At 41.4% G+C, this 19,231-nt stretch overlaps 1 protein-coding gene across 1 annotated transcript; it reads left to right on the top strand.

Annotated features, from left to right (window-relative positions):
- Positions 1-16,323: 16,323 nt before the first annotated feature.
- Positions 16,324-16,761, top strand: LOC121866817. The gene has a single exon (XM_042366548.1). It carries the CDS (start codon positions 16,324-16,326, stop codon positions 16,759-16,761), a length of 438 nt encoding a protein of 145 aa, XP_042222482.1.
- The last annotated feature ends 2,470 nt before the right edge of the window (positions 16,762-19,231 follow it).

Here is a 19,231-nt window from a genome sequence, read left to right as displayed (position 1 = left end):
TACACTACAACTACATCAGAATGTATATAACGCACATCAAACCACGTCATGAGTGTTTTAGATGCACTACAACTACGTCAAGAGTGTATAAGACGCACTACAACTACCTTCAAGTGTGTTTTAGTTTTTTAGATACACTACAACTACGTCAGAAGGTATATATAACGCACTACAACCACGTCAGGAGTGTTTTAGACGCACTACAACTACGTCAGATGCATGAGGCACACTACAACTACGTCAGATGCATGAGGCACACTACAACTACGTCCTAATGCATGATACACACTACAACTACGTCAGAAGGTATATATAACGCACTACAACCACGTCAGGGGTGTTTTAGATGCACTACAACTACGTCAGATGCATGACACACTACTACTACGTCAGATGCATGACACACTACAACTACGTCAGAATACATGAGACGCACTACAACTACGTCAGATGCATGAGACACACTACAACTACGTCAGAATGCATGAGCCGCACTACAACTACGTTAGAAGGTATATATAACACACTACAACCACGTCAGGAGTGTTTTAGAGGTACTATAACTACGTCAGATGCATGACACACTACAACTACTTCAGAATGCATGAGACGCACTACAACTACGTCAGAATGCATGAGACGCACTCCAACTACGTCACATGCATGAGACGCACTACAACTACGTCAGATGCATGAGGCACACTACAACTACGTCAGAATACATGAGACACACTACAACTACGTCAGAATACATAGGGCACACTACAACTACGTCAGAATGCATGAGACGCACTCCAACTACGTCACATGCATGAGACGCACTACAACTACGTCAGATGCATGAGGCACACTACAACTACGTCAGAATACATGAAACGCACTACAACTACGTCAGTAAACATGAGACGCACTACAACTACGTCAGAATGCATGAGACGCACTACAACTACGTCAGAATGTATGAGACGCACTACAACTCCGTCAGAATGCATGAGACGCACTACAACTACGTCAGAATGCATGATACACACTAGGCGTATATACAGATAACCAGACCCTAATAGCGTTCATATCAATACTAATAACAATAACGTTCTCAGATAATACTACTGATATTTTCCGATATGTTGGTAGCCCTGATAGCTGCCTGACGTCATCAATTAGTGTTAAAAAGTAGGCACAATATTTCCGTGTTCATGAGATATCGTTTAAGTGTACTTGGAAAGGTTCATAATAAACGGTATGTTAACAAAAACTTATAATAAATATATGTTAATGTAAGTTTCTGTCATTTATAGTGGGTTTGGTTACCAGATTATCACTTAATTATAAAGGTAATATATCGTGTATGTCCTTATTAACTGAAATCATTATTTAATCTGTATATTTTAACTAATACGCGCCTGTATACTTGAAATTATTAATAGTTTCGGAGCAATATTATAGTACTCTTATGTCAAAAGTTAATATTTCGTTCCAAAATTCACGCTCGGGTGTGTGACTATGTTATTACTCAAATAAAGATTATGTCCACAAGTAAACCTTCAGATACACATTACTGGGTTAAAACATTTATATTTTTCGTAGATAAAGGTTAGCAGATAACATACTGTAATGCTAAGAAAGCGTACATTACTGACAAAGTATTCTCATACAGCCACTTATTATCATTCTCATATATATCCGATAATACTGTGGAAAGATGTAAAAACAAAAAAAATAGCGAAATTAAAACCAATTCCTCCCCTCCCCCTCCCTCCCCCTACACACACAAATGCATGAGGTCACCTCAGTAACGGACGAAGAAACACACATCAACCACTAGACCATTTTATTCCCCGACGTTTACGTGCATCCCACTCCTCAGGTGAAGCCATAAGTCCTGACCTGAGTGGGTACCTTGATGTACCGAACACCTTGACATAACGTATATATCAAACTACGGGAACTGTTTCCATATAACATTAGGTATTTTCTTAAGCACACACCAAGATAAACGAAACTGAAGGAAGGTCAATTATAATACATTTTAACACTAACTCATAACTGTGAGGAGAGGGGCTAAAAATTATAAACTTTTCGTCCAGTGAAGGTTTTATGTGGAGGGTCGAGGTGGAGAGATGACAGACCACACAGGTCTGAAGTAAAGGCTGTCGTGTGTGACGAGGTCCACACACACACACAGACACAGGACGCAGCCCCCACCTGTCCCTGCTGTGGTCACCTACCCCCACCTACTCACCACCGCCAGTTGCCACCAGGACTTACCGACTTACCCCAGACTCTGCTATGCGGCGTTTTGGACAATGGATTACCCGGTATCCCTGGACTGAAGTGATCACGGTAGATGATGTGCAGAACAAGTGGGATAATTACCTGGACACTATCACCGAAGCCTACCACCACTTCTTTCCAGCCAAAACACTGAGGATCCACCCCGATGATGTCCCGTGGATTACACCCCGCATAAAAAGACTCATTGAGCAGCGCAACAAGGCATACTACACCAACAACCGAATGTACAAAAGTCTACGTAACCAGGTCATCAGGGAAATCAAGTCTGCCAAGAAGACTTATTATCCCAGGAAAGTGCACGGCCTCAAGGAAGTCGGCATCGGTCAGTGGTACTCCAAGGTAAAAGATCTGTGGTCTCAACCGTCAGTCTCCCACACTTCCTTTCATCTCACATTTACTTAGTGAGGAGGCAGCTGATATAATTAATAAGCATTTTGCCACCATATGTCATACCTTATCCAGTCTTGACCTCACTCTCCTCCCGGCTTACTTACCTTCCCCCTCCCCCCCTCCCAGTGTTCAACCATATGAAATCGCCAACAAACTCCTGAAATTTAAATCCAAACGCTCCACGATCCCAATTGACCTCCCAATCAAAATATACAAGGAGTTTGTAGTCGAATTTGCCACCCCCCTCTGTTCTATTATTAATGCATCCCTCAGACAAAGCAAATGCCCTAATGAATGGAAAACCGCATTTGTCACCCCCATCCCCAAGGTCACCACCCCACAGTCCCCTAACGACCTGAGGCCAGTTGCCATTACCCCCATACCTAGTCTACTTTGTGAGGACTTTGTTTTTGAGTGGGCATTTGCCAGTATCTATCAGTCAATTGATCCACAGCAATTTGAGGACCTCCTCTACATCACACTGCTTGGTGAGCTTTCTGAATTTTCTGCACAAAAACTTGCAGAAACGTAAGACATCACTGGCCGTTGCCCTTGTGGACTTCAGGAAGGCCTTTGACCTTGTTGATCACTATACTGTTATCAACAAGGCTATTGCACTAGGGCTGCCCACCAACCTGGTCTCATGGCTCACTGATTTCTTGAGTGGACGTCGCCAAGCAGTGAGGTATCAGGGCTTGGTCTCTACATTCCAACACCTCACCTGCGGTGTTCCCCAGGGAACCAAGATGGGACCACTGTGCTTCCTCACCCTGATCAACGACGCTCTATTAGACACTCCTCACAGGTGGAAGTACGTGGATGACTGCACTGTGGGGGTTTCAGTGGACAACACCGCACCAGACTACTCATCGCTCCAAGGCACCCTGGACAGGCTACAGGCATGGACTACGGAGAACAAGGTCACCATCAACCACACCAAAACTGTAGTCATGCACATCAATACCGCCACCACTCCAGTGCAAGCCCCAGCAGTCACAGTGGGTGCCCATCCTCTCCAGCTGGTGCAGTCTGCCAAACTCCTGGGTGTAACTATAGACAACAAACTTGACTGGAAGGCCCATGTAAATAACACAGTCAAGGCAGCCTCGTACCGTCTCTACATGCTACGAAGACTTAGGTCACTTGGGACACCCACGCCAGAGCTGAGGACCATCTACAACGCCTTTATTCTCCCCAAACTAACGTATGCGTCACCAGCCTGGTCGTCTTCTCTCAACTCCACCCAACAACGTCAGCTAGAGAAGGTACAGAAAAGGGCCTGCAGAATCATGCTCGGCGCAGAATACTCCGGCTACACCAACGCTCTCTCCACCCTGGAAATGCCATCCCTCAGTGACCTCCACCACCAAGCACTGGAAAGGTTTGGCAGTGGACTACTGCACCACCCTCGCCATCGCCACCTCCTGCCACCTGCAGCCCCCCACCCAACTCGCGCAGTCCGCCACTACAACAAAATACAGCCCATAAGAGCCCGCACCGATAGATATAAGAACAGTACCATCCCATCTACTGTTAGAATAATAAACAACTCCTGATTTATGTACTGTACAAACCTGTAAATGTATCCAATGCATATTATATCATTATGTCTAAATCAAATGTAAGTCTGTATATTTTCAGCCACCGGCTGCAACTCTATTAATAAACCGTTTATTATTATTATTATTATTATTATTACACACACACACATACATACATACACATAAATTGAAAAAAAATTCAAGAGTGAGAAACAATATATATGTTGTGTTGCAATTCTGTGTAAATGAGGCAGAAAGTCAGATGAGCAACCTGGGACTTGGTCACAATTTTCGTGATGCCAAATAGCAGCAGGTGTCTACCATTAGACAACTTTCAATATCTTCCCAGGCGGTAGTACCTCCCTGTTTGGCAGCTGCCTGTTTGAGGCAAAAGACGTAAAAGAAAGATGGACAGAGTATGTAGAAGAACTGTACAATAATAAGAACACAGTAGAAGTACGAAACTTACAAAAATAACGATCGAAATGACAATTCTGGAAATAACCGTTGAGGCTGCGAGCAAATTGAAAAATGATAAAACTTGTGGGGTTGATCAGCTTCCAGCAGAATTTATAAAACAAATGGGAGAGAATGGGATAAAATGTTTGCCTAAAATACGTAATTTTATATACTACAAAGGAGACCTTCCTAGGGATTTCAAAAAAAGCCACGAGCCTTAAAGAGTACCTGCTAAGTTTTATTAAACATAAGTTTAAGTCGAGTAAGGTTCAGAATAAAATGTGAGTTACCTGAAGATTAAAACTGATAGAGAATGGGAAAAGGAACTGGAGAAGCTATATTTAGTTTGAGAATTTTAAGTGAAAGCTCTTTAGAGGTCCAAAGAAATTTGTGTATCTGCTTTGTTGATTTTGAAAAGCTTTTGAGAAGGAACGCACAATAAACTTACAGAGATTTTGGAAAAAATAGGCATTAATGAAGGACATAATAGAATTTTAAAGAATCTTTACTGGCAACAGGAGGCTGTAGTGTTAGTAAATAATGAACTTACTTATTGGTTCACAATTAGACAGGGAGTAAGACAAGATTCTTAATGAGACTAAAAGTTATTGGTAAAGTAATATCAAATAAACGCTATGTAGATGATATTGCTTTTATCACAGATAGTGAAGGGGTATTACAAAAACCCGTTAACAGATAAGTGGAAAAGGGTGAAAAATATGGCAACAGGGCACTTAAACATTTTAAGTGGAAAATTTTGTGTACTTTACTGTATTTGGGAACTAACATTTGCTGTGATGGTAGATGTACGGAAGAAATTAAAACAAGAATAGGGCGAGGAAAACCAGCATTTTAATAATCTGAAAGACCTAATGGAAAGGGACATAAACTTCATTTTGAGAAAAAAATTTTGCTGAAAGGAAAATATTGCTAAAACATAATGATCAAATTTGCATAGTTTCCTTTCAGTAGTTATTTACACACAATGGGCGGTTACACAAAACTTTTTATGAGCACTAAAAAGAATGCCTTCCGTTTCCTTTAGCTGGTCTGTAATTCTTGGTGCCAACCGAAGTGGCGAGCGGATGGCACCAGTCCTCACTTACCAGGATCACCAACACAACAGTCCCACACGGGTGATCAGGGTGATCAGCCCGGATGAGTCTTGACCTAAGCCCCACAGAGCCCGACGGTGGCAACAGTCAGTCAGGCCACCACGAGGTGGTATACGAAATAGTTTTTGGAAGTTGTATTGTGTTTCCTGAACCTTTATACCGATAACTTCCCTGTTATTATATTATTATGGTGTATAGTTAAGATTAAAGGTTTTATATAATATAGTGTGAGTGGGGGTAAGACACACTATATCAAGAGTATTGACAGAGTTACTTAATAGTCCCTTTAATATGTGTTTGTGTGTGTGAGAGTGACTGAGTGCGTGCGTGCGTGAGTGCGTGCGTATGTGTGTGTGTGTGTGTATGTGTGTGTCTGTGTATGTGTGTGTCCTTCCTTCCTTCCTTCCTTACTTCCTTCTTTCCTTCCTTCCTTCCTTAAAAGGCACCTGGAGACTACAACCACACAAATAACAGAACCGACCCTTCAACACCCACCTCCACCCAACTCGCACAGACCTTCAGCAACACACTAACACTCACTACAACAGTCAAACCCTCTCTAAGTCAATGAACACTACACACACACTCGACCATTGAGGGAGTCTCACTGTGTTATGGTCGATATCCACCACTTACCACATTACCTCAGGTGTTGACATAAGTTAATACAATAACCTAACCTAACCTAACCTAACCAAACCTAACCTAACCTAACCTAACCTAACCTATCCTAACCCTTCTGTGTGTATAGTGAGGTGTTTGTATAAAGGTCTGCCTGATGGAGATATATGTATGAAGGATGATCAATATTCATACACGGAGTAAACAAACAAGGTGAGGTATTCTATATGTGTGTGTGTGTGTGTGTGTGCGCCAGTACACAGCTTCTTCACCATCAAGAGTCCTGCTGTGCCTCCTCGTGGCAACACACGGTAACTGGGTTTCTCATAGGCCCAGGCTAGAGGCTAGGGGCGCTGGTGGTAGAGCGGTACCGCTCTTGCCTCACAAGCAAGATGTCACAAGTTCGATTCCCGGGCCGGCGGAAGTTGTTTGGACATTCTTCCTAGTCCCCTTGGTCCCTGTTCACCGAGCAGCAAAGTATGTACCTGCTGTAAATCGAAAGTTGCGAATTCGTATTCAGGGACAATTTTTGGAGCTTCCAATAACTTGCTTAGACATAAAACCATTGACTCTTCAGGCTTTTATGCCCCTAACTCATGAGACATAAGGCAAGCATGAACTTAGCATGCTTCCCTGTTGGGCGATGTAAACGCTTCTGCGCTTCACCTTACACATGGATGTAGGGGGTGCCCCCCCCCCCCAAAAAAAAACGACTCCAGAAGAGGTTTTAACACTAAGAGTCTGTAGGATCCAGCAGTAGCACATGCTTTCAGACAGCTGTTCGAACATGGACTAATACGAAACCCGACAACAATCAACCCAAATCCCAGTGTTGAAAGGGGTATTCTCGACACTGTCAAGACAAAAAGCCTGCGAAGAGACCCTCGGCCAGGTTGAAAGAATACACCATGAGTGATTTCATGAAAATGACCCAGAAATCAATGTACTCATCGATGGTGAACGCGCTGCTTTAACTGAGTGGCAGAACTCGGATCAAAATTGATAACTCCTGCAAGAAGAAAGCGGCAATGCAGCACGAACTTTACAATATAAAGAACGACTGGTTTAAAAATAAAGCATGTGAAACACAAAATTTGCAGATCACCACAAGATGTGCGAATTTTAAATTTCAAATAAAACATTTTATGGGCCAATCACTCATGGCACAGCCCCCCTCTATCATCCAATGGCAACTCCCTACTTAAAGATTATGAAGGCCTCTTCAGCATCCAGAGATGTCCCACCTCAACTATCCTCCATCCCTGGATGAGGTATCTATTGCCATCAAACAGATGAAAAATAAAAAAGCCTCCGGTGCCTGATGAAATCCCAGTGGATGTGTATAAAGCAGGAGGACCTCTGCTTATCAGCCGTCTCCACTCTCTCTTGGAGAATACATGGAAAAAGAAAGAATTCCCCAAGATCTTAAGGATGTCTCCATCATCAATACTTATAATAACAAGGGAGACCGGACAGACTGTGGCAACTACCGCGGGATCTCGCTGTTGTCCGTAGCTGGCAAACTTATCGCCCGAGTCCTCCTAAACAGACTTCTTCCTGAGGCGAAAAACTTCCTCCCAGAACCTCAATGTGGCTTTAGACCATCACGTGGCACCACTGACATCATCTTTGCTGCCCGCCAGATAAAGGAAAAGTGCAGAGAACAGAGTCGTGACCTGTACATGGCTTTCATCGACCTAACCAATGCCGTCGACTCGGTCAACAAGGAAGATCTCTGGCAGACCCTTAGCCGTTTTGGCTGTCCAAAAAAATTCATCGCCATTGTGAGGCAACTCCACTATGGCATGAACTGCAGCATTTTCAGTATGCAGACGTCCTCACCCTTGTCACTCACACTGAATGCGACCTACAGGAGATCCTGAACACATACTCAGAGGTGTATGCACACTTTGGCCTTGAGGTGAATGTACATAAGACTCAGATTCTCTTTTAGCCTGCCCTTGGCTCAACCATACCTCTACCATCCTCCATCCAGCTTTTCTGTACTACCCTCTCTAACGTTGCCCACTTTCCGTATCTCGGCTCCGACCTGTCCACCACCGCGGACATCGGTGAAGAGGTTTAACACTGGATCAGATGTGCATCTGAAGTCTTTGGCAGCCTCCGTACCCGTGTCTTCAGCTTTAGGGAGCTGAAATTATCTACAAAGTTGCACGTATATCGAGCAGTGGTCCTCCCCACCCTGCTATATGGCAGCAAGACATAGGTCACATACAGGAGGCACCTCAAGGCACTTGAAAACTTTCACCAACGTAGTCTACGTTCCATCCTCCGAGTTCGCTGGTAAGACAAGAGAACAAATGCCAATATTCTCGCTGACACCAACTGTAAGAGCATCGGGGCTACCATTATCCATGAACAACTACGCTGGACTGGCCATGTTACTCGCATGGACGACAGTAGACTGCCATAGCAGCTACTTTACAGTCACCTAACGAATAGTAAACGTAACGCTGGCGGGCAACTGATAAGGTATAGGTTAGTATTAAGACAAACCTGAAAAAGTGCCAAAATGACCCTCTCACCTGGGAGACGATTACTCCACATCGTAATGCTTGGAGGAGCACCACACGAGGTGTCAATACTTTCGAGTTACCCCGAATACATACCGAGACAAACAAGCGCCAACGTCGGAAAGATGCTGCTCCACCCCTCCAACAGTAGATGGAACCCTCCACATGTGCAACGAATGTGGACGATGCTGCGGGTCCCGTATCGGGCTCTTTAGTAACCTCAAAACTCACCAACCTAGGTGACATCCCTAATAACTCATATCATTGTATCATAGCTGGATGATTGTCATACTCGATTCCGAGTGACAGCAAAGTAGTAGTAGTAGTTGTGTGTGTGTGTGTGGTCCGGGTTCGATCCCCGGGCAAAGTGAAACTATGGGCAAGTTTCTTTACGCCATTTACCTCTGTCTACCCAACAGTAATTGGAAACCCAGATGTTAATCTATTTGCGGATCGTGTTCAGGGGTAATGGTTAGCCAGTGCAGTTGGCGAGTTGTCCTGTCTTCTCGGACTGTTCCTTGACACTGGGTCATGCAACTTGTTAACTCAGGGTGTGGTTGTTGTGTTGGCGACAGCTTCTACACCTTAAAACAAATTCACGCCTAGGTGGCCCTCGGGCCGGCCATCTTCGTACAGGAGTGGCAACCATTATTATTATTATTGGGTAGTTGCTCTCGTTCTGGTTTATCTAACGTTTCTCTGTTTACTAAATCACAAACATCGCAGGCAATAAGACCGTCTAAATTATGCTTAGCATTTTTATTCAATAGAAAGATAGATAGATAGATAGATAGATAGATAGATAGATAGATAGATAGATAGATAGATAGATAGATAGATAGATAGACAGACAGACAGACAGACAGACAGACAGACAGATAGACAGATAGATAGATAGATAGATAGATAGATAGATAGATAGATAGATAGATAAATAGATAGATAGATAGATAGCTAGATACATAGATAGGATAGGGTGTGGTGTGGTAAGGTTCACACCACACCACACCACACCGCTGCTTGACCAAATTCTGTAGCACCGTCACAGTTCACTGATGTATCTGCAACATTGATATAATCGACAGACACACCCGGCAATTTGGGTCATATCCACAAAATGGTGGGTGTATGTGTGCAGCCAGTGGACAAAGATGGCATGACCCCTGTTGTCCTTCGTTCTGGTGTTTGGACGTAGGTCTTTATGCTACTCCGAGGTAGCAGTGTGAACTACTCCAGTGCGTCACAGATAGGAACACAGTGAGGTAGTGCGTACTGTCTGGCACACCACCACCGTGTCATTCCTCCAGCTAGATCTTGTACAGCAGCAATTATTCCTGCAGGCTTTAGGTATTATGGCTGTAACTGGGCATATTCTCAGGGCTCCCGGACAGATGGCCGAAGGACATTTGGCCGACGGACGTTTCACCTAATGAAATTTGACCTGACCTCATGTTTTGTAAGGTCGCTCTGTGTACATAAACCTCTCTCAGTCCATGTAATTCACTATTTAAATTGAAATTGGGGAAAATAATGCTGATTATTTCCGACGACTATCAGATATTAAACACAAGACTGAAGCAATTTTTATAAAGCAATTACATTACTATTAATATCTTTTATCATTTAGTAAATATGCAAAAAATACATTGCAAAGAAGAAAGAAAGCAAAATTAAAAAGGCCATATGTCCATTCGGCGAAATATCCGTTCGGCCATTTGTACGTTCGGTCAAATGTCCGTCGGTGAAACGTCCGTCGGCCAAATGTCCTTCGGCCATCTGTCAGGTCACGATTCTCAGACTCTGTTTTTCACATGGTGTTTGTGCAAAGCTTAATACTGTGTAAATAATGCCTGGATTGGTGGGGTTGAGATTGGTGAAAGGGAAGACTTCTATTCCGGTTCTTTCATACTGGTGGTCATTTTCATGAAACACACGGAGCCAGTTCCAGAACACAGCAGTCCACAAAGACTCAAGGACAGCGGCTGCAGACTGGGGGCAGCAAGTTTACTATGTCTTTATAGGAATGTTTCTAAAAGTGCCCACTGTTTCAGCAGATGGTATTTTGACTGAACTTATTATGGGTGAACAAGTCACAGTGTTACACAAGCTATACCTCCCATCCACCTACTGTGCCTCTTCCTCCTGTATCACACTGGCAGATGACTTTCTTGTTGTAGCTGTTATCGTGCTCTCACGTGTATAGTTCTTACGACAAACAGCATGGAGTCTCAGTGGTGATATTCTCGTCAACATCTGTTGAAGCCAATCATCTCGCTTGATCGTAGCCCGCACAATACTCCTGCGGCTCCCTTCCTTTAAATCATCTCTTAAAAATCTCTATTGTCTAAATATTAATATTTTTTGTAATACCTACTTTATAATCCTGCTTTTATTGTACCACCAAAACCATTTTATCAGAAATTATAATGTAGATAGATAAAAAGTTAACATTTGCATAATCCTGACAGCTCTTGTTCCACTTTTATACAACCCCTGTTGTACTGCTTCCCTCCCTTATCATATTTATGTTTTCAATTTCCACTGTAACATATGCACAGTATATACTTATACTATAAATGTAAAAAAATAAAAATAAATAAAGAAATAAAGTAAAATAAATAAATATCGACATTCTGATATGTTCTTACTACCACCATGCTATGTGTACTATTCCAGATGATATTAAATGTTACATAATACTTCTTTGAGATAAATGTACAGTATATATCCGGTGCCTACAAGAGAGCTCAGGCTCTCAATTGGCTCAGCCATGTTAATATTATGAATATTATTTTAATCGACTCTGTATCTTTGCTCTTCCGGCTAAATTTACTGTTTCAATATCAATATCCCTTATCTTCATTGTTGCAGCATCAGTCGAACTAAGCTTCCCATTGCAAATTATACAAAGATCATTCATTATCTGAAATGGGAATAAAATATTCCAGGTATTGCCGTTATGGGCTTCTTGCACACCAACGTAATATAAAAACAATCCCAAGTTTGCCCTCGATAATTTATCAAGTATCATGTCTGCTTGCGAATACGAGTATATGAAAACAAAATGGTAGTCATCTTGTTTTTTGTATTATCCTATAATGGTTTTACAGGATTGTTATTGTCTGAAAACCTATGAGAATACATTTTGTTCATATTTCTATCATGTCTAGGTGCATATATATGATACTCTACAGAATGGCGGCCATCTTTGACGCCATCTTGAACACCTGAGTTAGCACATGGAGGATGTTGAGGGAATTTTGATGAGTTTTTAAGCTTGTTGTCAATCAAAGCTCCAGGTTTGTGGTATATTTAAGCTGTAACTCTGAACTGATAGCTACAGGTGAGACGGTTCGTTATCACACTTCACATTAAAATATTCACCAGTAAAACATTTTTAACACAATTGAATGTCCATAAAGAAATATTACTGTTCTTTTTTTAACCTCACTGACCACAAATTACAATAGATAGCTCCCGTAGTGTACTGGTTATTGATGGTTACAAGTGTTCCCTGAAGAATGCAGTGATGGGTAGGGAAACACCGGGTAACACTGAAGTCCGTTTATTATGGATGAGAGAAATACAAGTGGTGACTAGCGTGTGCCATGCACGGCTCACACAGTCAGACTGAGACTGCCTTGCCATATGGCAGCCTCCGGGCAATGTTGCCACATAACGCGTGCAGTGTTGCCACGTAATTATATATATAAATGCTACTCGGCACAGTAGCTTATTTACAAGGTTGCTACTCGGCACAGTAGCTTAGATGCATAACCTACAGTTATCACGTCTGCTTTACACGCAGAAGGTCCCAGGTTCGAGCCCCGGCGAGAGCAAGTAAATTTATTTTCTTGTCCTGGTGATGTTTAAAGAGAACACTAAAGTAAAGCCATGTGCTCTCGCCAGGTACCTTCTGCGTGTAAAGCAGACGTGATACACTACGGGAGCTTGCAATGGTGGTTAAAGTCCTCAACCATATAGGCCTTGAACATTAACTCATAATCCAAAGTTTACGTTCACCATAAGCAAAAGCTAACGTAAGACAAGATACTGCTATTCTACTAAGCGAGTATGTGAGGATGGCGTTAATGATCGTTGTCTTAGGTAAATACTAAGCTTCACCTCACGGCAGATATAGTGAGGATCGTGTTGTCGACATAGATCTATAACGAGGACCGACGAGGAAATGGTAATACTTTGATGGGATTTATTTGGTCTGGCTGAAGAGACTTACATTATACACAGTAAACTGTCTTAACTATAAACAATAAACTATTATCACTACACAGAGATAACTGTCTTTACTATAAACAATAAACTGTTATCACTACACAGTAAACTGTCTTCACTATACAGTAAACCGTCCTCACTATACAGTAAACTGTCCTCACTATACAGTAAACTGTCCTCACTATAAAGTAAACTGTCTTCACTATACACAGCAAACTGTCTTCACTACACACAGTAAACTACCTTCACTAAACAGTAAACAGTCATCACTATACACAGTAAATTAGCTTCACTATATACAGTCAACTATATTCATCACACACTGTAAACCGTCTTCACTATACAGTAAACTGTCTTCACTACACAGTAAACTGTCTTCACTATACACAGTAAACTGTCTTCACTAAACAGTAAACAGTCATCACTATACACAGTAAATTAGCTTCACTATATACAGTCAACTATATTCATCACACACTGTAAACCGTCTTCACTATACAGTAAACTGTCCTCACTACAGTAAACTGTCTTCACTATACACAGTAAACTGTTTACAAACAGTAAACAGTCATCACACAGTAAATTAGCTCCACTATATACAGTCAACTAACTTCATTACACACAAACTTACAACTTCCTTCACAAACTCTCACATACACAGTAAACTGTCTTCACTAAACAGTAAACAGTCATCACTATACACATAAATTAGCTTCACTATATACAGTCAACTATATTCATCACACACTGTAAACCGTCTTCACTATATACAGTCAACTATATTCATCACACACTGTAAACCGTCTTCACTATACAGTAAACTGTCTTCACTACACAGTAAACTGTCTTCACTATACACAGTAAACTGTCTTCACTAAACAGTAAACAGTCATCACTATACACAGTAAATTAGCTCCACTATATACAGTCAACTAACTTCATTACACACTGTAAACTGTCTTCACTGTACAGTAAACTGTCTTCACTATACAGAGTAAACTGTCTTCACTACATACAGTAAACTCTCTTCACTATAAACAGTAAACTGTCTTCACTATACAGCAAACTGTCTTCACTATGCAGTAAACTGTCTTAACTATACAGTAAACTTGCTTGACTATACACAGTAAATTCGTTTCACTACACCAGTAAATTACCTTCACTAAACACAGTAAACTGTCTTCACTATACTCTTTAAACAACTTCACTATACAGTAAACTTGCTTGACTATACACAGTAAATTCGTTTCACCACACCCAGTAAAATACCTTCAATAAACACAGTAAACTGTCTTCACTATACACTTTAAACAACTTCACTATACAGTAAGCTAGCTTCACTATATACAGTCAACGATCTTCATTACACACAGTAAATTGTCTTCACAATACAGTAAACTCTCTTCACTATACACTGTAAACTATCTTCACTATACCCAGTAAACTATCTTCACTACACCCAGTAAAATATCTTCACTATACACAGTAAACTGTCTTCACTATACTTTAAACAGTCTTCACTATACACAGTAAACTAGCTTCACTATATGCAGTCAACCATTTTCACTACACACCGTAAACTATCTTCACTACTACACAGTAAACTACCTTCACTATACAGTAAACTAACTTCACTATACAGTAAACTGTCTTCACTACACACAGTAAACAATCTTCACTATACACAGTAAACTGTCTTCACTATACACAGTAAACTATCTTTACTACACACAGTAAACTATCTTCACTATACACAGTAAACTATCTTTACTACACACAGTAAACTGTCTTCACTACACACAGTAAACAATCTTCACTATACACAGTAAACTGTCTTCACTATACACAGTAAACTATCTTTACTACACACAGTAAACTGTCTTCACTACACACAGTAAACAATCTTCACTATACACAGTAAACTATCTTTACTACACACAGTAAACTGTCTTCACTATACACAGTAAACTATCTTTACTACACAAAGTAAACTGTCTTCACTACACACAGTATACAACTTCACTATACACAGTAAACTGTCTTCACTACACACAGTAAACAATCTTCACTATACACAGTAAACAACTTTACTATACAGTACACAGTAAACTTTATACACAGTAAACATTATACACTATATATCCCGACAGGCTCTTACTATATTTTCTCGCACGCAGAATTTAGAAAATTGCCTCTTGGAAGCTGAGAAAATGTTACGAGTATCATTCTGCTATGGAGGCGAAAATTGTTGTCAAAAATTTATCGAAAAAACTGTCGGTCACTGGACCACACCACGTGCTCGAGGTGTTGGGTGCCTATGGCACCATTCTAGAATATAACAGGCCAATAAAAACAGATGGAAAACTGGAAAACTATTGTACCGTTACGTTTAAAACGCCAGAAATGGCGTTGAGCGTGGTGGCAGTTGGGCAGGTGATCGTCAATGACCGTCCCCTAACTGTGGAACTGGATAGAACCGTCCCTATCATCCGACCCAAAAATAAGACATTAAACAAAAGAGAGACTTCAAATAATATATAGTCGTCCCCAACACTGTCCCAACCGGATGTGACCAACCCAACTCTGTCCCAACCGGATGTGACCAACCCAACACTGTCCCAACCGGATGTGACCAACCCAACACTGTCCCAACTAGATGTGACCAACCCAGCACTGTCCAGCCCAACATCAGCAGAAAAGAATGATAATAAAATGTTCATCAAACACCTTCCACAAAATATTTCGATAGATAAAATAAAAAATTACTTTGGTAAATTCGGGGTGCTGTCTAAAATTTGGATAAAGAATGGAAAAAATTTTGGTTTTGTCATTTATGACAATACTGAAGGATTAAGCCGAGCCCTTAGTTGCTCTCCACACGTGATCGACGGCAGCGTCATCGATGTGGATTTGCCGCAAGGGGCGGGCTGTCAGATCTTCATAGGTGGTCTAACTAGCCGGCCTAATGAAGATGACGAAGTCCAGGAAAGGCTCGAGGAGTACGGCCACATCCTTAAGTGGCAGAGACCGCTCTCCAGAGGTCAGCCTGCTCCTTACGCCTTCGTCACTTTTAGTAGTGAAGAAGAAGCTCGACGTGCCGTCCATGCTTAAGCAATCAATATAAATGGGCGGCGCATGGCTATAAAAGTTCCAAAAAATCAAAATATCAGATATGGATCGCAAGAACAGGCACCCCCAACTTTGAAGAGAAAATTAAGTCCAGAAAACGACGACTACAGAGAAAATCCTAAACAATACCTTAAACAGGTTGAGGATACTGAGGTCGTGCATGTAGTCAATCGAAAATTATACGAGGATGGTGACGAGGAAGAGTCGCTCGCCCTTTACGGTATAAACGAAACTCCCACCAAACGCCAAAAACAATCAAACGCGCACAGCCGGGACGAAAGATTGTCAACGGCTGCCAAAGTTAATATACAAAACTTACCCGAAAACTGTACTCGGGAAACCATCCAAAATACTTTTGAAAAATATGGTAAAATACAAAAAATATGGTTAAAAGAAGGGGAATCATATGGATTCATCATATTCCAAAATGTAGCAGAGGCTTAGGCCGCAGTACTTGGTGGTCCACACTTTATTGGCCACCAACAAGTAAACGTTGTGATGGCGTGTAACATTAAAGTGTTTGTGGGGGGGTTGGATCCAGCCACGACTAATGAAGAAGTGACCGCAGCACTTTCTCAATTCGGCCAAGTAATCAACTGCCAAAGGCAACCAAACTCACAGTTTGGATTTTTCTCGTTTGCCACCGACGCCGAGAAGGAGCACGCACTAGGCATTGGTTATGCCGTCCTCAATGACGGGAAAAAAATATTTGTGAGGCCCGTAAATAATAAACAAAACTGAAAAGAGAAAATATCGGTGGTGAGGAAAGGGAGAAGCAAAACAGATATCAAAAGGAAGCGAGAGGGAGAGGGAGGATCAGGGTTGTAGGATGGGTTGTACATTTTAAATCAATAAATCTTAGTACGAGTTTCATATATCGTGTTTTATTCTAACGCATTTGTTGTTAATTTTTACTTGTTACTTAACCCTAGACAGGAACAGTTCACCTGGAGTTACGGTAAGATTATACAATTTTTAAATTAAAAAAAAAAATTAAAAGGTACTATATACTCTCCTCCAAAAGGTATCGGCCCCCCTGGGCCTGATGTATTTGGAAATGAACACAATAACACGTGAACAACAGTCTCGTTCCAGTTGGTATTTCTGATTATGAGTTGCACCTTTCGTTGTTTCATCTTGCACCTGATAATCACCATAATATCTGCAGTATACCACCCATTTTCTACATAATCTAATGAAATAGGATGAAGTGTGATGCCACATGTAAAACCAATAACGTCACGAGTAACCCCGCTGATTCATACACCTTAGATACCATTTCAGCCCCTTGGGATGGGTTGCCGAATAGGAATATAACGTTACTATGTAGATAATAAAGATATACAAAGCTGTGGGGGGGGGGGGTAAAAATCACTGGGGAAACACTTTGGTTTGGAAAATTGACTGAATTTAGTCAAAATATTTTTCGTCCGAAGAAAAAAAGTCCAAAACTTACATTTTACTTAGGGATTATTTTATATATATATGTAACCGGTCGGAATATACTGGACTTTATTTTCTCACTTGACTTGGGGTTTATTAAAGATTAATAGATGGTAATGGCAGTGGAAGCGCCCCTTTGAGAAAAATCCCGAACCAGCACAAGAACACTCAAATCTACTAAACAAAATGAATTGTCCGTGACCCGTGGAAGGATAGCGTCTGTGACTGGGATGAATGAGACACACTGTAAAATTTAGACACTTATATTCCCTCCAACACTACAAACACAATCAAATAATGGTACACCAATATGCGCACCTCTTAACTTGAACTTAAAACACTACTCTGGGGAATAAAAGTTATACATGATATAGAAATTATTAGAAACTCAGGCAACAATAAATTTGAAGTATTAAGAAATGTTGCTTGCACACATGAAACAGGCCTTAAGGGCTTTCAACAAAATAATATCCAGCCTGAGAAAATGGTATTCAAAAATAAGAAATTAATAACTCTACAATGAATAGGCCTTAAGGGCACTCAACAAAATTATATCACCCCAACAGATGCACACTTCCTAACCTAACTTAACCACTACTATGTGGAACAAAGGTTATACCTGAGATCGGAATTATGAAGAAAAATTAGATGCATTAAAAGAATCAAATCACAGTATCACTCTGGTTCCACTTAATGACACAAACATTCAAAAAACAATACTATCAAAATTATATTAAGAAATATTAAACTACACACGTCAAGATAATATCAGTAACTGAGAAATGGTATCAGCTACACCCAAATATATTGTCACTATTATTGGTTTGTTACTGGGTCCGCCAATACCCGTGAACCATGCTCCACCCAACTCAACATGCACCCGTAATAAGGGAGATAAAATGTTCCTCTAGGTATCACCTAGACTCATGGTCTCAGTGTGCGACCCTGTATCACTCAGCTGGCCTCACTTTACCCCCAGTACATCCATGAAACGGAAGGGAGTGAGCAAATCAGACCTTGTACAGTTGAGAGAAGCTTTAGCTTCCCGTTAGCAAGAGGGTTTCACTAAGCTGCTCGAGACATGTGGTGTTGTGAGCCGAGGTAGAGGAGAGCTGATGACCCCAACGATCGTCCCGTCGTCAGCTGGGCACCCAGACGGCTAGATTCCCTCAAGAGATCCTTTGATACCCCGCTAAACAGTGACAGGCCTACACTGATCGGTCCAATGGCGACAATCGCCACCCTCATCATCATCAACGGCAGTCAATCTCTCGCAGTCATCACTCTCGCAGTCAAACTCCGGTCAAGTGGGTTCTGACGGAAACCCTGAAATGAACTCACTGTTAGCTCTTGTTAACTTTACCACTGCCCTATCTAACCCTGTCTGAGATCGAATGAGACTTACTTGTTATGCTTCAATAGTGCAACACAGGTGACTAGGCCACGTGACTATTTCTGTGACGGACGCGCA

Source organism: Homarus americanus, unplaced genomic scaffold (assembly GCF_018991925.1).
Source record: "Homarus americanus isolate GMGI-L3 unplaced genomic scaffold, GMGI_Hamer_2.0 scaffold21078, whole genome shotgun sequence".
In the NCBI taxonomy this organism is placed as follows: Eukaryota; Metazoa; Arthropoda; class Malacostraca; order Decapoda; family Nephropidae; genus Homarus; species Homarus americanus.
Note: the sequence above shows the minus strand (reverse complement) of the source record. Positions and strands in the feature narration are given on the sequence as shown.